The sequence below is a fragment of the Anabrus simplex genome, chromosome 2 (genome assembly GCF_040414725.1).
Source record: "Anabrus simplex isolate iqAnaSimp1 chromosome 2, ASM4041472v1, whole genome shotgun sequence".
NCBI classification, from domain to species: domain Eukaryota; kingdom Metazoa; phylum Arthropoda; class Insecta; order Orthoptera; family Tettigoniidae; genus Anabrus; species Anabrus simplex.
Window position 1 is genome coordinate 292,715,506 of NC_090266.1, and position 24,499 is coordinate 292,740,004.

The following is a 24,499-nucleotide window of genomic DNA, read 5'->3' on the forward strand; positions in this document are numbered from 1 at the left end:
CTGATAGCTGTTACTGAAGTGGCGCGGAGACCCGAAAATCAGCAGTTTATATACCCTCGTGGAAAGTTCGAGGCGTTTCAGGAATGAGAACACCCTCCCACAAAAATTTTATTGGTTAACGACGAAAACCCCTACACTAGATGAGGAAGAAACACCTTATTGGTGGAAAATTAATTACAGAAAATTATGATTGGCCAGTTTCAAAACTGGCTGAAAGAAAGGGTTAATATTGCCAACTTAAACAATAACTGAAAGAAATTTAACAAAGAGCAAACTTATGAATTCAAAAATTCTCCAAAAACATAGTTCTTTCACTTCGCACTAGGGTGCACAATTGTAGTTCTTCAGTAGTGCCATCTGGAAGAGAATGTCCGCACTCCTTACTACAAGCAAAACAAAAATACATCGAAAACGACCCAGTTCAGAAACTTCAAAATTTCCAAGTAGTGACATCTTCTGAGAAACTTGAAAATTAACACAGTAGATAAAGTTCAGACTTCCTCCAGTAGAGGAGTTTCAACTGGCGCAAAGTTTGACTTAGCGGCGTGGGGGTGTACCACCCGGTACAAAATCCACAGAGGCTTGCAGACTGAACGCTGAAAGGCATAACGGTCTATAATGATGATGTTTGCATGCTTGTATGTATGTCATTCCCTGTTATGGCCCAAATCCGTTGAGAAAGAGTTAAATCATCATTAACATTTACTACTACTCCATTAGCGCTCTGTCCCGTTCGTTCTTATATTAACGCTTCAGGTTGATACGCTGCATTCCCTCGGATGATACCGATAATATAAGCATCTTCTTCTTCTCTTCTTTTTATTCTTCTTCTTCTTCTTCGTAATGTGTTTACCCTCCAGGGTCGGTTTTTCCCTCGGACTCAGCGAGGGATCCCACCTCTACCACCTCGAGGGCAGTGTCCTGGGCTTCAGACTTTGGGTTGAGGATACAACTGAGGAGAATGACCAGTACCTCGCCCAGGTGGCCTCACCTGCTAAGCTGAACAGGGGGCTTGTGGAGGGATGGGAAGATTGGAAGGGATATACAAGGAAGAGGGAAGGAAGCGGCCGTGGCCTTAAGTTAGGTACCATTCCGGCATTTGCCTGCAGGAGAAGCGGGAAACCACGGAAATCCACTTCGAGTATGGATGAGGTGGGAAACGAACCCACCTCTACTCAGTTGACCTCCCGAGGCTGAGTGGACCCCGTTTCTGCCCTCGTACCACTTTTCAAATTTCGTGGTAGAGCCGGGAATCGAACCCGGGCCTCCGGGGGTGGCAGCTAATCACGCTAACCACTACACCACAAAGGCTGACTCATATAACATTCGAAACACAAAAATTTCGCACACTACGAGCATCGCGCAAAGGCAGGTTTGCCATAGTCACATTTCTGGGTGGGAATGTCACTCGGGAAGTAAACGTCGTCAACATTGCTGAAGATTTTACTTATTCGCAATAAGTTGGCAACAAACCACCCATAACGGATCTTGTTCTTCTTCTTCTTCTTTATCTGTTTACTCTCTGGGGTAGGTTTTCCCCTCAGACGCAGCGAGGAATCCCATCTCTACCGCCTCAAGGGCAGTGTCTTGGAGCTTCAGACTCTGGGTGGGGGATACAACTGGGAAGGATGACCAGTACCTCGCCCAGGCGGCCACACCTGCTTTGCTGAACAATGGCCTTGCGGGGGGATGGGAAGATTGGAAGGGATAGACAAGGAAGAGGGAAGCGTCCGTGGCCTTAAGTTAGGTACCGCTTAACGGATCATTTTTCAAAAACCGGCGCTTGTAATTGATATGAATCATAGCGTGGATGTTTATTGCGCCGCGTCTAGTCGTGATATCCCTTCGCTGTGCACTGAGTGTAGAACAATTCTTCTTCTTCTTCTTCTTCTTCTTCTTCTTCTTCTTCTCCTTCTACGGCATTTTCCGACACCTTTTGGAGTCGAGGGTGCGAACTGCGTGGCACATGTGGATTCGGCCTTGATTACGACCGGATGCCCTTCCTGACGTCAACCCAATATGGAGGGATGTAATCTCTATTGCGTGTTTCTGTGGGGGTTGGTAGTGTGGTGTGTTGTGTTGAGTGAATATGAAGTGGAGAGTGTTGGGACAGACACAAACACCCAGTCCCCGAGCCAGAAGAGTTAATCACAAGCGATTAAAATCCCCGACCTAGCCGGGAATCGAACCCGGGACCCTCTCAACCGAAGAGCAGTATGCTGACCATTCAGCCAATGAGTGTAAACAATTGCTGTTTTAAAATTCATTCATCAGATAGAATATTAATAGACGAAAAAGGACAACGATATTTGAAAACACATTGAGCAAAACCATTCATGGAGTAATTGTCAATGGACAAAATTAAATAAATCAAAGGAATAAACCCCCAATTTTTGGGACTTGAACACGGGGTGCAAGGGTGCGAATTCGCGGCGAAGGCCACTGGGCCACCGCATCGGTTGAACTTGTTACGCGCTAATAAGTAGCCTACATAGAGCATGTCGGAAAATTCGATCGTAATTTTCTCGGAAACCGTCGAGTTTCTACGCATAAGACGAAGCTGGTGTTGGCTTATTTCGACGCCTATTTCACTGAGCAAGTTTCTGGGAAATCGGGTTGTAACTAACACTTGGCGGGTTCCGCTCGTTAGACTTGCTCCTTACACATTACGCATGCATACTGCCTGAAGCACGGTACGGCAGGTGGTATAAGCCGAGGGGCAAACGAAGCTACTAGCCTATACACTACTGTACCCTCACACAAATCGCACTCTACAGTACTTCAAGACCTACCGGGCGAGTTGGTCGTGCGGTTAGTGGCGTACATCTGTGAACTTGCATCCGGGAGATAATGGGTCCGAACCCCACTGTCGGCAGCCCTGAAGGTGGTTTTTCGTGGTTTCCCATTTTCACACTAGGCAAATGCTGGGGCTGTATCTTAATTAAGGCCACGGCCGCTCCCTTCCCATTCCTAGGCCTTTCCTTTCCCATCGTCGCTATCAGACCTATCTGTGTCGGTGCGACGTAAAGCAAATAACTTCAAGACCCTCCCTCGGCAAACCATACCGTACGCTAAATTTTAAAAATCATATTTTACGAGCCACGGACATACATTCCTGCCTTCCGGAAAGTTATTTGAACTCATGTCCCAAACACTCTGCCTCTATAAAAGGAATGTAAACAAGCTGTAACAGAATAGACTTACGTGTAATCTCATGAAAACTAGAGGGCATCAAGCCAGAGCGAATCACGTACACGCTTGGCTCTTCAGGGAACATTCCTTTTTTATTTCTCTATCCGTTTACCCTCCAGGGTTGGTTTTACCGTCGGACTCAGCGAGGGATCCCACCTCTACCGCCTCAAGGGCGTGCCCTGGAGGGTGAGACTTTGGATGGGGGTCCTTTTGGGGGATGGAAAGACTGGAACGGATAGACAAGGAGGAGGGAAGGAAGCGGCCGTGGCCTTAAGTTAGGTACCATCCCGGTATTTGTCTGGAGGAGAAGTGGGAAACCACAGAAAACCACTTCCATGATGACTGAGGAGGGAATCGAACACCATCTACTCAGCTGACCTCCCGAGGCTGAGAGGACCCCATTCCAGCCCACGTATCACTTTTCAAATTTCGTGGCAGAGCCCGGAATCGAACCCGGTCCTTCAGGAAACCAAAGTAACCACTACCACAGAGGCCTTCCAGATCACCCGATCTAACGCCACTTGACTTCTTGGTCAATATTACCTTATTGAAATATATAGGTATACAGTCGTTTTGTTATTCCCATTTGCATGGTAATCAGTAAAATGAAAGAGGACATGCGTGAAATATTGCGTTATTTGTCTGAAAATCGTGATTTTATATAACTTTTTATTCATTTTCGTACACCAAAGTGCACAGATCGGTAGAAATCGCGTCTAATTTACAAATCATCAGTGACTATTCTGCTAGAAATCCCTTGATCTGTTATCAGGAAACTCTCCCTTCTGTTATACATTTCACCCTTCGTCTAGTAGCCGACTTTAAGTATCTCTGCCACCGGTACCTACTACGCAAGACGTTCTTGCACTGTTAAATCCAAACTGAAACTAATTTTGCATTCTTAGAAGTGAAGCTTCCACGGTGTGAAGAATTGTTTAATTTAATTTCCGGGTTGAACCGTGTTTACGTGATGTGCGTACAAGTACAACACGGTTCAACCCGGAAATTAAATTAAATAATTTTGCATTGTGAAATATACTAGATACTCGTAGTTCTGAACAGTTATTCACTGCTATCAGTTGTTCCTCCTAGAACCTGTTTCAGTATTAAACAAAATCTACGTTAATCGCGCATTTAAACACGCAAAAAATGATGCTTCACACTACTACAGCATGTGGTCAAACAAGCCATCGATGGGTCATATAGACTTATCAAGCTCTTTTACCGCCGCTGTTACTACGCATGCGTCAACTTGAACTAAACGCGGGGCGAACCAAGCAGAAAGCGTCCCGTACCCTAGCTAAGCCCTGGACAGGTGGTGCTATTTGATGCAACGTGAGAGGTGGTATGAGGCACTTTCTGACCACTATGATTGAAATTGCTCTAAAAAAAATACGAGTTTTTATGTATCATATATTGATGTATTAGATTTATTAAGTCAATAGGGTTATATTTTTATTAGCTCAATAGCATTATATTTTATCGAAAATATGATCTGTAGTGAACTAAGTATATCTAGGCCTAGGGTAGAGAAAGTGAAATCTGTCTGCAAACGAATACGGGAAGTAAATGTCCAGGACGAGAAGTTAGACAGGAGCACATGGACATGATTAGAGAGAAGTTCCGAACAGTGGACAGTAAGCAGGTTCAGGATATAGAATGAGAATGGGTGACAAACAGAGGTGCTGTAGTAGAAAAAGCAAGGGAATGCCGAGGAAAAACTGTGTATAAAGATGGGAAAAAGCAACAATCTTGGTGGAATGATAAAGTGAGAGCAGCTTGTAAACGTAAAAAAGAAGGCTAATCCGAAATGGCTCCAAACAATTGCTGATGCAGACAGGGAATTGTACGTAGATAAAAGAAACAGAGCGAAACAAAATGTTGTTGAAACAAAAACAAGACGTGGGAAGATTTGTAATCACCTGAAAAGGCTAGGTCTAGCAGCAGGGAAAACTTTCTGGACAGTAATAAGGAATCTTAGGAAGGGGGGGGGGAGGAAATGGACAGTTTTTTGGGTAATTCAGGTGAACTCATAATAGATCCCAGGGAATCACTGGACAGGTGGAGGGCATATTTTGAAAATCTTCTCAAACTAAAATGAAATCGTCATGGTGGTGTCACGAGCATCCGAGCTCATTGGGAGGAGAAAAATGATGATGGAGAAATTACGCTTGAGGAAGTGGAAAAGGTGGCAAATAAACTCCATTTTCATAAAGCAGCAGGAATAGGTGAAATTAGACCTGAAATGATGAAGTTGAGTGGGAAGGCAGGGATGAAATGGCTTCATGGAGTAGTAAGCTTAGCATGGAGTGTTGGTAAGGTACCTTCAGATTGGACAAAAGCAGTACCCTAATATCACCTATCTATAAGCAAGGGAACAGGGAGGACTGCAACAACTATCGAGGTATCTCATCGATTAGTATACCAGGCAAAGTATTCACTGGCATCTTGGAAGGGACGGTGCGATCAGTGGTTGGGAGGAAGTTGGATGAAAACCAGTGTGGTTTCTGACCGCAGGCTGTCAGGATCAGGTTTTCATATGCTCCAGGTAATTGAAAAATGCTACGAGAGGAATAGACAGTTATGTTTATGTTTCCTAGATCTTGAGAAAGCATATGACAGGGTACCGAGGGAGAAGATGTTCGCCTTACTAGGGGCCTATGGGATTAAGGGTAGATTATGTCCGGCTCCATGGCTAAATGGTTAGCGTACTGGCCTTTGGTCACAGGGGTCCCAGGTTCGATTCCCGGCAGGGTCGGGAATTTTAACCGTAATTGGTTAATTTCGCTGACCCGGGGGTTGGGTGTATGTATCGTCTTCATCATCATTTCAACCTCATCACGACGGGCAGGTCCCTTACGGGTGTCAAATCGAATGACCTGCACCTGGCGAGCCAATCTTGTCCCCGTACGCTGCCAGCACTTAAAGCCATACGCCATTTCATTTCAGGGTAGATTATTAAAATCAATCAAAGGCATGTATGTTGACAATTGGAATGCAGTGAGAATTGATGGCAGAATGAGTTCTTGGTTCAGGGCACTTACAGGGGTTAGGTAAGGCTGTAATCTTTCACCCTTGTTGTTCGTAGTTTAAATGGATCGTCTGCTGAAAGGTATAAAGTGGCAGGGAGGGATTGAAGTAGGTGGAAATGTAGTAAGCAGTCTGACCTATGCTGACGACTTCGTCTTAATGGCAGACTGTGCCGAAATCCTGCAGTCTAATACCTTGGAACTTGAAAATAGGTGCAGTGAGTATGGTATGAAAATTAGCCTTTCCAAGACTAAATTGATGTCAATAGGTAAGATATCCAAGAGAACTGAATGTCAGATTGGTGATACGAAGCAGGAACAGGTAGATAATTTCAAGTATTTAGGGTGTGTGTGTTCTCCCAGGATGGTAATATAGTAAGTGAGACTAAATCAAGCTGCAGTAAAGGTCGTGCAGTGAGTTCGCAGTTGCGATCAACAGTGTTCTGTAAGAAGGAAGTCAGCTCCTGGATGAAACTATGTTTATATTGGTCTGTTTTCAGACCAACTTTGTTTTCCGGGAGCGAAAGCTAGGTGGAATCAGGATATCTTATTTCATAAGTTAAAAGTAACAGACATGAAAGTAGCGAGAATAATTGCTGGTAGAAACAGGTGGAAGCTATGGCAGGAGGGTACGAGGAATGAAAAGATAAAGGCTAAGTTAAGAATAAACTCGATGGATGAAGCTGTGTGCATAAATCGGTTTCGTTGTTGGGGTCATATCAGGTGAATGGAGGCGGAAAGGTTACATAGGAGAATAATGGACTCTGTTTTGGGAGATTTGAGGAGTAGAGGGAGACCAAGGCAACGATGGTTAGACTCAGTTTCTAACGATTTAAAGATAAGAGGTATAGAACTAAAGGAGGCCTCAGCACTAGTGCAGATAGAGGATTGTGGCGCGTTTAGTAAATTCACTGAAGCTTGCAGACTGAACGCTGAAAGGAATATCAGTCTGTAATGATGATGTTTGTATGTATGCCATTTCCTGTTATGGCCCAAAACCGTTGAGAAAGGGATAAATCATCATCACTAACATTTACTACTTCTTCATTAGCGCTCTGTCCCGTATCACTTATAGGATCTTCTACTTCTATGCCTTTGCTGGCAGGACCTGGTGTTTACAGTACACTATGTCTTCTAGTATAGGCTAGAGCAATTTTGTTACTTTCCTTGATCTGTCTCTGTCTTATCCTTGGCTTTGACAATATGAAAGTGACTGAGGTATTAGCGATGCCAGTAATGCCATTCCTTGTGCAGCCAGTCCCTGCTATGAATGGTGTGAAAATGTTGCTCATAGCGTCGGTTGATGCATGCATTTCAGTGGGCTTGGCAGATTGATATGTAATAGCAACTTTGGCTCGGTGAGGAAAGCAACGGGAAACTACCTCACTCCTCATTTCCCGAGTACGCCTCTTCAGTGATGCCTATGCCATCTATGACAGCTGATGGCAGAGCTGTTGAGGATCCAACCAGCGTTAGGGCTGAGGACTGAACATACACATACACTTCTAACTCATCCTCACTCTCAATAAAAGTTCTTCTTCCTCCACAGACTGTAAAGGAGATAACACCCTTGCCTCATACCCTTCATACCGGTGACTCGTGAGAGCGATACGGGATTGACTGAATGAATTCCCAACATGATTACACAAGTAACTCAGTACACTGAAGACTGCTGCTGGTGTACTTTTGACGAACGGGACTGTTGGCGCGGGGTTAAACAAGACATTTTATTGCACCGTTTGGCAATAATCCCTCTTTCTAAGAATGAACACCCTTCACTAATATGCCACTTACCTCAGACAAAAGGCAAGGAATGTGGGGAGAGGTATGTGGCAGTCAAGGTCTCCGAGTTTAAAAATAAGCGCGATGGAACAAAATAAATTTGCGCCAGGTCACAAAAGACCCCGCGCACCCACTCTCGGGCTACAATAATTCGTAGTGCGGAATGTGCTTGCTTGTTAATTTAGAAAACGATATTGCAGCAACTGATTTTTTTTTTTTTTTTTTTTTGCTATTTGCTTTACGTCGCACCGACACAGATATGTCTTTCGGCGACGATGGGATGGGAAAGGCCTAGAAATCGGAAGGAAGCGGCCGTGGTCTTAATTAAGGTACAGCCCCGGCATTTGCCTGGTGTGAAAATGGGAAACCATGGAAAACCATCTTCAGGGCTGCCGACAGTGGGGCTCGAACCCACTATCTCCCGATTACTGGGTACTGGCCGCACTTAAGAGACTGCAGCTATCGAACTCGGTTTTTTTTTTGCTAGTTGCTTAACGTCGCACCGACACAGGTATGTCTTATGGCGACGATGGGACAGGAAGGGGTTAGGAATGGGAAAGAAACGGCCGTGGCCTTAATTAAGGTACAGTCCCAGCATTTGCCTGGTGTGAAAATGGGAAACCACGGAAAACCATTTTCAGGGCTGCCGACAGTGGGGTTCGAACCTACTATCTCCCGAATACTGGATACTGGACGCACTTAAGCGACTGCAGCTATCGAGCTCGGTCATCGAGCTCGGTTGCAGTATTTTAATGAAGACTCTATTCAAATTTTTCTTACATTCTAACAGTAAGATTTTACTAGATTCGATGATCTCTCTCTGTACTAATAAATCATTCAACGATATCACATGTTCAATGAGATTCTACCTTTTTGCAAAGTTCATTCCTTGCCTTTCACTAATGACACTATATTATAAATATCAGCACCCCTGACAATCAACCACATCATCTAATTCAATTTCACCAGCATGTGTATGTATGTATGTATGTATGTATGTATGTATGTATGTATGTATGTATGTATGTATGTATGTATGTATGTATGTATGTATGTATGTATTTATGTATGTATGTATGTATGTATGTATGTATGTATGTATGTATGTACACTGACTGACAGAGCAAATGCAACACCAAGAAGGAGTGGTTCGAAAGGGATGAAAGTTGGGGGAAAAACAGAGACGGTACGGACGAATAATTGATGTTTATTTCAAACCGATATGCAGGTTACACAATGCGCACGGCATCGACTCAGTAGGATGTAGGACCACCGCGAGCGGCGATGCACGCAGAAACACGTCGAGGTACAGAGTCAATAAGAGTGCGGATGGTGTCCTGAGGGATGGTTCTCCATTCTCTGTCAACCATTTGCCACAGTGGGTCGTCCGTACGAGGCTGGGGCAGAGTTTGCAAACGGCGTCCAATGAGATCCCACACGTGTTCGATTGGTGAGAGATCCGGAGAGTACGCTGGCCACGGAAGCATCTGTACACCTCGTAGAGCCTGTTGGGAGATGCGAGCAGTGTGTGGGCGGGCATTATCCTGCTGAAACAGAGAATTGGGCAGCCCCTGAAGGTACGGGAGTGCCACCGGCCGCAGCACATGCTGCACGTAGCGGTGGGCATTTAACGTGCCTTGAATACGCACTAGAGGTGACGTGGAATCATACACAATAGCGCCCCAAACCATGATGCCGCGTTGTCTAGCGGTAGGGCGCTCCACAGTTACTGCCGGATTGGACCTTTCTCCACGCCGACGCCACACTCGTCTGCGGTGACTATCACTGACAGAACAGAAGCGTGACTCATCGGAGAACACGACGTTCCGCCATTCCCTCATCCAAGTCGCTCTAGCCCAGCACCATGCCAGGCGTGCACGTCTATGCTGTGGAGTCAATGGTAGTCTTCTGAGCGGACGCCGGGAGTGCAGGCCTCCTTCAACCAATCGACGGGAAATTGTTCTGGTCGATATTGGAACAGCCAGGGTGTCTTGCACATGCTGAAGAATGGCGGTTGACGTGGCGTGCGGGGCTGCCACCGCTTGGCGGCGGATGCGCCGATCCTCGCGTGCTGACGTCACTCGGGCTGCGCCTGGACCCCTCGCACGTGCCACATGTCCCTGCGCCAACCATCTTCGCCACAGGCGCTGCACCGTGGACACATCCCTATGGGTATCGGCTGCGATTTGACGAAGCGACCTACCTGCCCTTCTCAGCCCGATCACCATACCCCTCGTAAAGTCGTTTGTCTGCTGGAAATGCCTCCGTTGACGGCGGCCTGGCATTCGTAGCTATACACGTGTCCTGTGGCACACGACAACACGTTCTACAATGACTGTCGGCTGAGAAATCACGGTACGAAGTGGGCCATTCGCCAACGCCGTGTCCCATTTATCGTTCGCTACGTGCGCAGCACAGCGGCGCATTTCACATCATGAGCATACCTCAGTGACGTCAGTCTACCCTGCAATTGGCGTAAAGTTCTGACCACTCCTTCTTGGTGTTGCATTTGCTCTGTCACTCAGTGTATGTATGTATGTTTAGTTCTCAGCCCGAAAGCTGGTTGGATCCTCAACAGCTCCGCCGTCAGCTGTCATGGATGGCCTAGGCATCACTGAAGAGGAGTACTAGGGAAATGAGGAGTGAGGCAGTTTCACGTTGCTTTCCTCACCGAGCCAGAGGTTGCTATTACATATCAGTCTGCCAAGCCCACTGAAATGCATGCACCAACCAACCCTATGAGCAATATTTTCATGCCATTCATAGCAGGGACTGGCTGCAGAAGGAATGGCATTACTAGCATCACTCATACCTCAGTCACTTTCATTTTGTCAAAGCCAAGGATAAAGCTGAGACAGATCAATGAAAGTAACAAAATTGCTCTAGCCCATACCAGAAGACATAGTGCACTGTAAACACTAGGTCCGCCAGCCCAGCACAAGTCTAAAATGCAACTGATAATTCTCCTCACGACGAACCTCGAACACTGGCGACTTTCACACAACAACCAAATTGAGAGAATTTCTTACACTTCCATGCATAGACTCACATCTGTAGGCATGCACATTATTCATTTTTGCTAGATCTGACATTACATTTGAGGCTAGTCCGCACATTTCGTTATCAGACTTTCTTTACGTATCACAAAATTATGAATAGTTACTCCAACTGGCATGCATTTTACGTTAATATTCCCATAAATGGAAGATAAAATGAAATAAAATGTGTGCGGCTCACGAATCGTTTTATCACTATTTCATATTTCATGTATTCACAATACTGGCGGTTGCTTCACATTTAATAAACACAATGCTAATAAAGGAAACTTGAAATAAAACTACTATTTATAAAGAATACCCCTCTAATTATTTAGGTTAAAGTACTACATTATGAAATGGCGTATGGCTTTTAGTGCCGGGAGTGTCCGAGGACAAATTCGGCTCGCCAGGTGCAGGTCTTTTGATATGACGACCGTAGGCGACTCGCGCGTCATGATGGGGATGAAACGATGGTGAAGACGACACATACACCTAGTCCCAGTGCCAAGGGAATTAACTAATGATGGTTAAAATTCCCAACCCTGCCGGGAATCGAACCCAGGACCCCCGTGACCAAAGTCCAGCACGCTAACCATTTAGCCATGGAGCCGGACATTACATAATTATGAATCATAAAGGCTACTCATCTCTCAGATTACACCTAGCCTCTGGCCGGAGAGCCCCATCCTTCTGCTCAATCATCGTCACCAACGTAGAATGCCCAGGAATCATGTACATCTTCAGAGATCTGGTCCAGTAGTTGCGGTCCATCGACGAGCCCCTGCACTGGATCTGGGACGTAAAGCAAATAACATTATTATTATTGTTATTAGTCTGTCTCTGCCTGCTCACAGTTCAAGAGTTTCTAAGTTGATTCGCTCCGCGGTCGCTCGACATAACGTTTCACGCACTGCTTGTTGGCACTGTTCTGTAGTCTCGGAATTCGATCTCGACCGCACACACGCGTACCGTACCGTTATGCCGCTATACTATTGTATCTACAATCACACTGACCATCATGCCTACGTCCATTTACCTTGGCGTATCAACTCTACCACTGTTCTATTTCTTATCTGTACGACGTAACACGTTCCGTATAGTCCTCCACCGTGTTCTTACCATCAAGATCGCACGACTCACTCGCGGAATGAGACACTTGCCTGTCGCTCTCTGTCATAATAATGTCTATACCATATGTCTGTACTCCGCTATTCACTTCGTTCCTGACTATCATACAGGTCTCCTTCACAAATGGAAAGCAAATCATCTCCGTACAGGACATGGAGGCCCTTGGAGGAGTGGAATGTAAAGGCTTCCACTATCCGTAACCTCGGCACTTGATGGGGTTGAGTGGTTAGCTCTACGCCCGGCCGCCTTTGCCTCCAGGAATTAACCTGGTACTCATTTTTGGTGTAGGCTGAGTGAACCTCAGGGCCATGTGCACCTCCGGAAGTGGAAATCTCGTTTCTTAAATTTTACGACTTCCTGACGGGGAATCGAAACCACGGCCTTCCGGGCGAACCGAGCACGCCTTTACCGCCTCGGCCAGGCAGCCCCTAAGTCTCCTTCACACACAGTTCGATTATCAGACAAAGATAAATACCTAGTAACTAACATCGAGAATGAAAATCAGACTTAGAATAAGAATTAGAAGTCGAATGGCTTAGAATCAGAATGACGCTCCGCAGTGGCCACTGCTAAACTTTCACATCTTTCGGCTCCACCCCTGGTTACACTTCACGATGATCTCTCTTGGTCTTCTCTAATCAAGGCTGGCTATTTACTATGACGCTTTTCCTCATTGGCGAATACAGTTGGCGTCTCATACTTGAGCTGTTGGATTCGATTCCCTCTACGCTCATGTAACCAGGGTTTGGTAACTTTCTACCCTTTTGTTTCTGCTGTGCATCTCCTTGACTTAAAATATGTTTTGAAACATCGGCTATCGCCGGGGGTTTGTTTTGATTTTAGGACTGAGCTCTTTGGCAGTTCTTTACAATCTTTATGGTTTCTTTCTCCAACTTTTTAGTTAGCATGGCCAGGATATAGAGAGTATTGTTTCCCAAAGTCTTTTGATTTGCAGTGCGCAAACCTCGCCTCCTCGTATTCTCACATTTCTAAAGCGAATTTATGACACGACAGGCACTTTAATGACGTCTGTTGTTACAAGCCATTTGGAGTGTCTTCAGCTTATGCTGCCATCTTGCCGACATTAAGCTTTGAACGCACATGTTCATACAATGTTCATTTCCTGAACTGTCTCTACCAGGTACATGTAATTGACACAAATGTGCAATACCAATTATACCGGGCGGCCCGCGACCACCGTACTTTCTACTTATAAACGCGCATGCACAAATGATGAACGGGATATCTAATAACTGATTTTCGCAGGGGCATCACTACCAGCGGGCAGGTTACGTCAGAGTATGAAGAGATAACAACCGGACGGTCGCCCGCAGCATGTTCCTCAGCGCTACACGTCTAATGCAACCCCTTGCATTAGTAAGCCTCGTCTTACACGGCATAGTACTAGGCCACTGTATGGTACAGCAGCACTACATTTGCTGTCTACATATCGGCAATGACTAGTGTGTTCAGCAACGACGAATACATAGACATCACTTTAATCTCTGGAGAATCTGGTCGGAATACAACCGAAGCTCGCAGACGGTATGCACAGCAGTTTCCAAACAGACGTCTGCCTCCTACACTTGTATTTCGTCGAAAACTATTAGTTTTTGTTTCATACATATAACTCTTTTACACAGTGGAATGTGTGCACACGTATAAATTAATAAGTTATTACATTTCTTTTCTGCATCTTTGCCGTATTTACAAATGCGTCCTGTTATAGAACGTGCGCAGTAACATGACTGCTATTTGCTTCACAACATCAGCAATACAGCACATCGTAGTGCTCCTTCGAAAACAGGTTACTAGGCATCCCACGCATCATTATTGCATGCGGGACATTATTAAGTAGAAAGTATGGCGCTCGCGGGCCGCCTGGTATGTATTAAATAGATAATGTTATGCTTGTACCTGCTGTAGTTAATTCTGTATGTGTTATTGATAGCCTTCACACTATTTCCTTGAGAGGGCCCAGTTTTGTTTCCTGTAGGTGGATCCGAATCATATTCGTTATGCCTCTGCATCAAGCTTTTCGTGCAAGATGACGATTGCCGGTGTCTTATGTTGTGGTGGAGAGTACAGTTCTGTTTTGACACGGTGGGATTATAGCAGCAATAAGAGGCAATAGGAACAGATATTCTGTTTTACGGATAAAGAAACTAAATGTGTATCTTGACTTCGTAACGCTACTCTGTAGTATCTGTCTCCAAGAAGAACAACGTCGAGACACTTTAATACAGTTTACAGCTATTTTAAGGATCCTTGGTATCTTTATACAGTATGTCAGATTTTAACAATAGACGTAGTTTGTAACATGCCTCAGTATTTCAGGATTAAATATTTAAACCGCCTATGTGGTGCAGTGATTGGTTTGATTAGCTGCCACCCCCGGAGGACCGGGTTCGATTCCCAGCTCTGCCGCGAAATTTGAAAAGCGGTAAAAGGGCTGGAACGGGGTACACTCAGACTCAGGAGGTAAACAGAGCAGAGGGGGTTCTATTCAATCCTCAGCCATCCTCGAAGTGGTTTTCCGTGGTTTCCCACTTCTCCTCCAGGCAAATACCGGGATGGTACCTAACTTAAGACCCCGGCCGCTTCCTTCCCTCTTCCTTGTCCATCCCTTCCAATCTGCCCATCCCCCCATAAGGATCATGTTCAGCATAGCAGGTGAGGCCGCCTGTGTGAGGTAGTTGTCGTCTACCACAGCTGTATCCCCCAAGCCAAAGTCTGACGTCCAGGTCACTGCCCTTGAGGCGGTAGAGGTGGGATCCCTCGCTGAGTCCGAGGAAAAACCAACCCTGGAGTGTAAACGGATGAAGAAAGAAAGAAAGGAAGAAAGAAAGAAAATGTATGAAATATGATATGTAAAAGGAAATAATATATTTTTTGCTATTTGCTTTACGTCGCACCGACACAGATATGTCTTATGGCGACGATGGGATAGGAAAGGCCTAAGAATTGGAAGGAATCGGCCGTGGCCTTAATTAAGGCACAGCCCCGACATTTGCCTGGTGTGAAAATTGGAAACCACGAAAAACCATCTTCAGGGCTGCCGACAGTGGGGCTCGAACCCCACTATCTCCCGATTACTGGATACTGGCCGCGCTTAAGCGACTGCAGCTATCGAGCTCGGTAATATTATATAATTGATAATTTATTGGTGAATTGGCGAAGACAATTTTTGTATTGTTTTGTTGCCCTTGTAAGAAGGAATATCTGGTCATCAGTCCCATTCTGTTCTAAGTGTCTACCGAGTGAGTTGGCCGTGCAGTTCTGGCCACGTAGCTGTGAGCGGGGTCCACTCAACCTCGGGAGGTCAGCTGAGTAGAGGGTTGTTCGAATCCCACATCAGCTATTCTCGAAGTGGTTTTCAGTAGGTTCCCACTGAGCACTTATTGAAGTGTTCATTTAATTAATCAACATTTATGTGAATGTACAGAGTATATTTCATTTGTATTAAGTCTTGGTAACTGGCAGGGAACGTCTATATTCATCAGTACATGTCGCATATTCTACAAGAAGCTTGAAGCCCAGGTCTATTTGCTCGCCAGCTATACTTAGAAGGTGGGATTTCGATATGACGTACCCACAGCAGAACAAGGAAACAATGGAACTCCAACGGCCAGGACCAACGGAAAACAATTTGGAAGCCCGGCGAGAGGCTAGAAAAGCTTGCGAGATACGTTTGAAGTAAGAGTCAGGAACGCGATATGTTGTACCATGTGTTGAAGGCATTCTTTCTGATTTTATTAGACATGTTCACGAAATTAATAACTGGTTCGATAGAAGGCAGTTTGGTTTTAGGAAAAGTTATTCCACTGAAGCTCAATTGTAGGATTCCAGCAAGATATAGCAGATATCTTGGATTCAAGAGGTCAAATTGACTGTATCGCGATTGACCTGTCTAAAGCATTTGATAGGGTGGATCATGGGAGACTACTGGCAAAAATGAGTGCAATTGGACTAGGCAAAATAATGACTGAATGGGTTGCTATATTTCTAGAAAATAGATCTCAGAGAATTAGAGTAACAATTAAAAGGGGAATTCCTCAAGGAAGTATTATCGGACCTTTATGTTTTCTTATATATATATATATACATGATATGAGTAAAGAAGTGGAATCAGAGGTAAGGCTTTTTCGGATGATGTTATTCTGTATAGAGTAATAAATAAATTACAAGATTGTGAGCAACTGCAACATGACCATAACGTTGTGAGATGGACGGCAGGCAATGGTATGATGAAATGAAATGAAATGCCGTATGGCTTTTAGTGCCGGGATATCCCAGGACGGGTTCGGCTCGCCAGAGGCAGGTCTTTCCATTTGACGCCTGTAAGCGACCTGCGCGCCATGATGAGGATGAAATGATGATGAAAACAACACATACACCCAGCCCCGTGCCACTGGAATTAACGAATTAAGGTTTAATTCCCCGACCCGGCCGAGAATCGAATCCGGGACCCTTTGAACCGAAGGCCAGTACGCTGACCGTTCAGCCAACCAGTCGGACAATGGTATGATGATAACGGGGTTAAAAGTCAGGTTGTGAGTTTCACAAATAGGAAAAGTACTCTCAGTTTTAATTACTGCGTTGATGGGGTGAAAGTTCCCTTTGGGGATCACTGAAAGTATCTAGGTGTTAATATAAGGAATGATCTTCATTGGGGTAGTCACATAAATGGGATTGTAAATAAAGGGTACAGATCTCTGCACATGGTTATGAGGGTGTTTAGGGGATGTAGTAAGGATGTAACGGAGAGGGCATATAAGTCTCTGGTAAGACCCCAACTAGAGTATGGTTCCAGTGTATGGGACCCTCACCAGGATTACTGATTCAAGAACTGGAAAAATCCAAATAAAATTAGCTCGATTTGTTCTGGGTGATTTCCAACAAACGAGTAGCGTTACAAAAATGTTGCAAAGTTTGGGCTGGGAAGAACTGGGAGAAAGAAACGAGCTGCTCGAGTAAGTGGTATGTTCCGAGCTATCAACGGAAAGATGGCGTGAACTGGCATTAGTAGGCGAATAAGATTGAGGGGCGTCTTTAAAAGTAGGAAAGATCACAATATGAAGATAAAGTTGGAATTCAAGAGGAAAAATTCGGGCAATTATTCATTTATAGAAAGGAGAGTTAGAATTGGAACAACTTACCAAGGGAGATGTTCAATAAATTTCCAATTTATTTCTTTGCAATCATTTAAGAAAAGGCTAGAAAAACAACAGATAAGGAATTTGCCACCTGGGCGACTACCCTAAATGCAAATCAGTATTGATTGATTGATTGATTGATTGATTGATTGATTGATTGATTGATTGATTGATTGATTGATTGATTGATTGATTGATTGATTGATTGATTGATTGATTGATTGATTGATTGATTGATTGATTGATTGATTGATTGATTGCGTCACAGCCATTTTGGCTGGGCATTGGTCTATGTACGTGATGGCCCCAGACGAGCATACAATAGCGTCTGAGAGGGCAAATTAATAAAAGCGACTAGCGCGTGGGCTAGCTACCCTTTATTCGGCAAGATTCCGTGTAGGTAACGTCGTGAGAAGAAGTATCATTTACCTGAATGCGGGTCAGGACTTATGCATCTTGATCGTGTGGGGGACTTGTAGCTTTGTTGAAGACGCTTAGACTGCATTTAAACTATTCAATATTTTAAACATTGGAAGAATGGCATTCGTCTTTCAATTTGCCGCGGGAGAGAACAGTTTCAGGTAACCATTTCAACGTATAGTAGCCTGCCTGTTTAGATATATTTTTCGAGGACATAAAACTTCACTATTTCCAGTCCAGCATTCAATTGGTATATATTTGACCCAGTTACGGAGTTAGATAAGAAGAGTTATCCCGCGGCTGAATGGGAACTGGTTTTTCACTGTCACTGGAAATTGCCCCGGTGGTAGTATTCTAGTAATTGGCAGGTTAATCTTGACCAAGTTTTCTACACCGTGAATGAGGGGATATTTTAGACAACCTCCAGAAGCAGAAGTAGCGACGAAGACTACGAGACCACTTTTCGACGACAGGTTGGAGACCCAAGGACTGACCCGGTTCTATTATGAAGGCATCACGTTTGATATGGCTGGTTAACACGATGGGGAGCTGGATGTCCGGAATGCATGTGGAAAAAGTCGACGAAATAGATCAGTACTAAATTTTCAATGTAATTATGTATGTGTGCACGTGTTTTAATGTAGCAAAAGGGGATAGGTTAGTTTTGATATGTAATTTCAGTAGATTTAGCTTTGTTTGGAAGACTGCGTCCTATTATAGTTAATGTTAGGAAGCTTGTAAATGTAAGTATTATGGTAACGTAAATGTGGACCGATTGCATGAGGTCACAGCTTGCATTCTTTACATTTTATTCACATTTCTATCTGAGTGGTTAACGTCATTCCTTTTTAGGAATCTGTTTCTTGTTTTAGCCTAATATATTTTTGATTTGTTTGCTTTGATATTTGAAACGCAGTGTATGAATCGGTGCTTCAATGTAAATGCAAATAAGGATTTAAAGTGTTAAAGTATTATTGATGGGAGCTCAAAGTGTACGGAAACATGCCGTCACGTTTTCTGGGATTTATTACATGGTGTGAGAAAGGGTGGAGTTGGTATCCACAAATCTTGATAGTGTCGTCTTCATGATTATTTGAATATCAAGATGAGTGTAAATTAGTGATTGATTCACGAGTTCGTCGAACGCAGTTTCGTATTCCAAGTTCCGATAATTTAGAATCAATTTTCTGTAAATTTATTATTATTTATGCCAATTTCTCGAGTTGTAAGGACCAGATATTTCAGTAACTTTCAGATGTTCAGACATGATCGATTGTGTATGTGGCCATTTCTTAGTTTCAAGTTATGGTATTATCACAGAGTTGGCCACTTTATTATTCAATTTTAACATTACAAGCGCGAGGGCTTTGATTTGTGACCAACGCGGTCTTGTTTCTTCTCATGCGAGTGAATATTAGACGACGTCATTTACATTTGTATCAGTTTTTGGCAACTTTACGACATGCGATATATTTTTGTGATTATCAGTAAGAGGACGCGTTCCTCACTTAAAAGGCCCGCATTTTCATGATTTTGTGGCTTGCCTCGGGTAGACTGTTGAGCAGCGTGTGTGAATGGTTGGACCCTGTGTTTCTTATATTTGCTGCATTATTTTTGGAGACTGAATCTCCACTTTTGAGTCATTCCGCTGTGTGTTGGCGAGGGTGATATGTGTGTCTACCGAGGAGAACTTTATTGTAGCGGCCTATACTTCGTGATGATTTTATTGGTTTTGTTCATGTCACTACGGTTGTTGCAGTAGACGAGATTTTTATATCGCGACGTTTTTTTGGATTTTCTTTTATGATATAACCGCGCTGAGGAATATTTGTGTCATGTAATCTTTTTCAGGAACCAACGTTGAATTATATGTTGAAAGTTAAAGCCTATGCTGGTATTCCTATGAATTTGTGTCAGATAATTTATTTCAGGTATCCATGTTCATTTTTGTTTGTCGTTATAAAATCCACCAGTTGATAGATTTTGTGTCATATAATTTATTTCAGGAACCTACGTTGAATAGGGAGTGTTACTTAAAGTGTAAATTTATTTCCTTGTATATTTCCATCGTGACTTTGAGTGAGTGAGAATTGCATAAATGCAGCATGCTTCTTGGTGAACCCTGGAAAATATGACACTTTTCTTGTTTCTTTGATTGTGAATATTTTCAATCTATGTGATTTTTATTGTACGTGGTTCCGATCCACAGTATTTGTTGTGCTCATGAGATTGCTCATGATTCAGGGTGTATATATTTGTAGAATATTTTACCACTCAGCGTGTTATATATTGTACAGTTAGATTAGTTTTTGTCTCCCCTTTGCGCATAAAATCACGTCTTTTCTTAAGGTTAGGGACCCCCACTGCAATGTCAAGTGTGCAGGAAAGGGGAAATGTACTCATCTACAGTTGAAATAGTTGACAAAAACAAAGCCAAGAGCCTAGTGCGAACACGCAAGCCAAAGTGTAAAATTAATGAAATTCAGCAATTTTTTGCTTTGTAATGTTAAGTATGTGTGTCGGCATACACTGGTATATTAATTTGTATGGTTTTATTTTTGATTCTCAAGATGGATTTTATCAAGCTGAGAGTATAATTGTGAGTCTTGTAAATTTGATCATTTTGATACTTTTTGCTATTTTCCATATTTCCTTGTTTATTTTTAATAAACAGATTTTTCATCTAAACTGACGTCATGCCTCGCCTTGCTTTATTTGTAGATTTTAGCAGACCTCACAATGTCCATATTAGTTATATGTTCCCCATCAAATTCCAGTGTGAATACTTTTTAAGGTATTATTTATCATAGTTCGAACTGAGCACTGAGCACTCAGTATCTTACTGTGTTGCCAGTGCCGTTTCACAAGCTACTGCGCTGGCCTCTGCTACTGTCAATAATCAACACCTGATCAGTGGAGATGGTAACCTAAGGTTTAGCAAAAATTAAAGCCCGGTTTTGTGGCGAAATGGATAGAATGCCTGCCTTTGGTCCGATGGGCCCGGTTTAATTCTCAGAATCAACATCCTCGTACTGTTAATCCCCATGGCTTGGGGACTGGGTGTTCATCACGTCTTCGCCATTCATTTCATCCTCATTAGGTCACCACCAAGATGCCATACACCATTATTATTATTATTAACTTTTTAAAAAATTTACAGCATTACCAGCAGTCGTACGCATCGTTCACTGGTTTATTAGCTTCCTCGGAAGATCAGTGGTGGTGTCCCACCCATGATCACAGGTTCGATTTCAACCATACAAAGAGAACACTAAAGTTGAAATATTACATTTCATTTTAGCATATCAACCTATAAAAATAAAACTATATTACAGTAGCCTGCAGTTTCTTTCTACAAGGATGTAGAAGCAAAAGGGAATGAAATACCGGCACTCTGTTATCTCAGAAGTATAAGGTGAGGAAGTATAAACGATGAGGAACGCATGTATCAATTCGGAAACTTCCGGAGAACTTCGAGTCTTTGAGCTATCTCTCCCTTGCTAGCAGTGGTGATCTGACGTACCGAAGCTTAACACACCTTTCTCCCCCGTCTCCGCACCTATGGTCAATTCAGCAGCAAGTCGCGCGGGGCTAGGCGAGGGGAGAGGGACACGCAGTGCCTGGGCTGCAATATCATTCTCCAATACCTTGCACTCAGAAATACGAGCGACGTTTTATCTCCTTGCGTTCGAGTTTTTTTAATGGAACAATGTGTCAGTTGCTTACATTATAATGTGCTTTAGATTTCCATCGTTCTCATTTGAGGTTAGAGCTTCACCGATGGACTTGGTAGCCCTCAGTATACGCCACTGAATATCATATATATATCTACTGTATATATAATTCAAATATATATATAATGGAGCCGAAGTAGTATGTGCGTTTCTCTGTACTCCAATGTCAATAACTCGTAGTATTTACAGCATCCGCAAGCACATCGATTTGCCCTCGTATACTAGTATTAGTTTGTAATTTTCAGTCAATTCCATACTAATTAAATTGTTATAATTTCGTGAATTTGAAGTAACAACAATGTGCCATGCATTTCATCCATTCCTTAACAAGGGTCGCCTGCCATCCCGCTAGTGAAATATCAAGTCAGTGGGAAACGTCTCTATATTTTTATTATTCTTTGTATGCATTATAGGTACAATGTATTTAATACGAATTAATTTTGTCTTTTTTTACAGAACAACCTTCAGCAATTTTCAACTTGAAGAACTCGAGAAAGCATTCCATAAGACGCATTATCCAGATGTGTTCTTCCGTGAAGAACTGGCAATGCGAATCGATCTCACAGAAGCGAGAGTTCAAGTATGTTTCATCACATAACCGAAATCATTTTACCATATTCTTTAATAAATGTTTAAAGGCGTTCTTCAGACTTTCATAATTTTTATGCAGGTGTGGTTTCAGAATCGTCGTGCCAAATGGCGTAAGCAGGAGAAACTGGCCACAAAACACCAACAGTTAAATCATCAACAATCTTTGGTTCACAGTGCCTCACTAGTCCAGGGGATCATATCCATACCCGGTAAGATGTCGAAAAAAATAATGTATTTCAAGATTTTATTTAAGATAGTGGATGGCTTGAAACTCTTGTAGCCTATGTAACCGTTATAAGAGCCTAAATATCATCACATCTCTCTAAACATTATGCCATAAGTTCCATTTTCAAATATTACAAACAACGAATATCAACTTCAATTGTACGGTGTTATGCAACAAGATATCAACCCACATTACCAAACTTCCAAGTAAAATGAACTTCAGTAAACACCTGCAATATAAATTCTACAGAAGTGTCAGGCAAACACTAATGGTGGCCATGAAACGAGTACAGGCTTTTTGCATTATTAAATGCAGTTTTTTCACCACTATCAGCACAGTATTAACAAATAAACGCTCTGATTCCTTTTTGCAAATAATTAATTGTTTCCGGAGTTGGCATTAACACATCAAATATTTTCGGCGATGGACGCATGGGAAAGGGCTAGGACTGGGAAGGTAACAGCCATTCCCTTAATTAAAATACTACCCCAACATTTGCCTGGTGTGAAAATGGAACACCACAGAAAACCTTCTAATGGGCTGCGGACGATTGGATTAAAACCCACAATCTGAGAGTTGTTTCCTTGATTTCTTTACCGCCAACGCTGGCAGACCGAATGAATATGTGGAGCTATCAAAAGAGACTTTGTCACTCAAATAAAACTTTAGGGAATGATAAAAAATCAGGTCTTTCTCAAATTGACGCCTTATTGCTCACTTTATACACTTAAGTACATACACCTATATAGGTTATAAAATGTACATGACACCCTAAAGAAATCAAACTACAGTAGAAATTCAGTATTAACATACCAAATTCTGGACATAGTTATTTTTGACTGAACTGAGAGGACATGATACTTTTTGTTTGCATGAACACGGGACGTAGTCCTCTTTGACTGCACATTAATTTAATACAGTCTAAAATACTTTGAAATATTGTAATAAGCAGAATATTTCACTGCAATATCATTTACTTAGATAATAAACATAGTTTCTATTTTTATGAAACTTTAAGACAGAATTACCTATTTTTATATATGGAAGCCCACATCATCTTCCAAACAGTCATATAATACTTCCTCAGGAGGAGCACTTGTTGCAGGTATATCCATTAACAATCTCTTGTACCATTCCAAATATTTTTGCCTATACCAATTTTCACCAAATAGTTTAAGGAGAAGTTTCCTCACATCTTCAATTTTCTCAGTTTAGAGTGGGTGGAATGGCTGGATTTCCTGTAAGTAGAAACCTCTACTTCTACTCTGCTTTTATCTGAGCTCCAACCTCTCTTAAATACTGATGGAAATATGTCTAGTTCACATTCTGTAAATTAATTATGTGGTTAAGTGTAAGAGAGGGCCACGAGCCCTAACTTCGCCACTGCTAAAGTCAATAAATAAATAAATAAATAAATAAATAAATAAATAAATAAATAAATAAATAAATAAACTTCACGTCCTCCACGTTCATTCACTGTACACTGAATGAGAATTCGTTTCATTTCACTGATCTAATCTGAATTCCTGAAACACTTTCCAAGCTTCTTAACATCATACAGTTTCCAGTCCTGCCTAGTAACGTAACATCACCTACTGTTTTAAACACATCATAGTGTTCTTCTTTTTTTAAATCCGTGGGCTTCTTCCTCAATTGTTTTTCTGTCCGACCAAAAACCGGTCTGCCGGCATATAGCTATGACCTCTCACTGGAAAAGTAATTAGAATATATTCAATGCCTGTTGTTCTCAGCAGAAAATGAGTAAGAGTATGCAGAATGTGAGTGTTTTCGTTCTGAGCAGCATATCCGTCACAAAATAATCTATTTTTTCTTATTCTCCAATTCTAGTGAACTCAAGTGATGTAAAAGAGCACCGAATACCCTGTCGAACCTTGACCAGCCTGGTCTTCGGTCCATACATAAAATACTAGAGTGTGGTCTTGCTTAGAGTCAACATGCATAAATTATACAAACTTACCTGTCTCGAAGAGTATGCCTCTTGAATAGGTGTCGTGGGAAGAGGTTTTACTTGCTGCAAGACAAAACATAATGTGACTGTACTGTATCTTGCTGTTGGTCTTCTCGAAGACTTTCATAAAATGCATTAGCACGTAATCTGTGCGCTCTCTTTTCTGTCATGTAATTTGATTTTTCTGGATTTTTACTGGTTTTGATTAGGAATGATAATTTGGCAAAATAGCTA

At 42.8% G+C, this 24,499-nt stretch overlaps 1 protein-coding gene across 1 annotated transcript in view; it reads left to right on the forward strand.

Moving 5' to 3' along the window:
* Nucleotides 1-24,499, forward strand: part of LOC136862785 (aristaless-related homeobox protein) — a 210,342-nt gene that overhangs the window by 122,201 nt on the left and 63,642 nt on the right. The window contains exons 3-4 of the mRNA XM_068226517.1: nucleotides 21,936-22,059; nucleotides 22,150-22,279. Coding sequence (XP_068082618.1) covers nucleotides 21,936-22,059; nucleotides 22,150-22,279 — 254 coding nt within the window. The remainder of the gene's footprint in view (nucleotides 1-21,935; nucleotides 22,060-22,149; nucleotides 22,280-24,499) is intronic.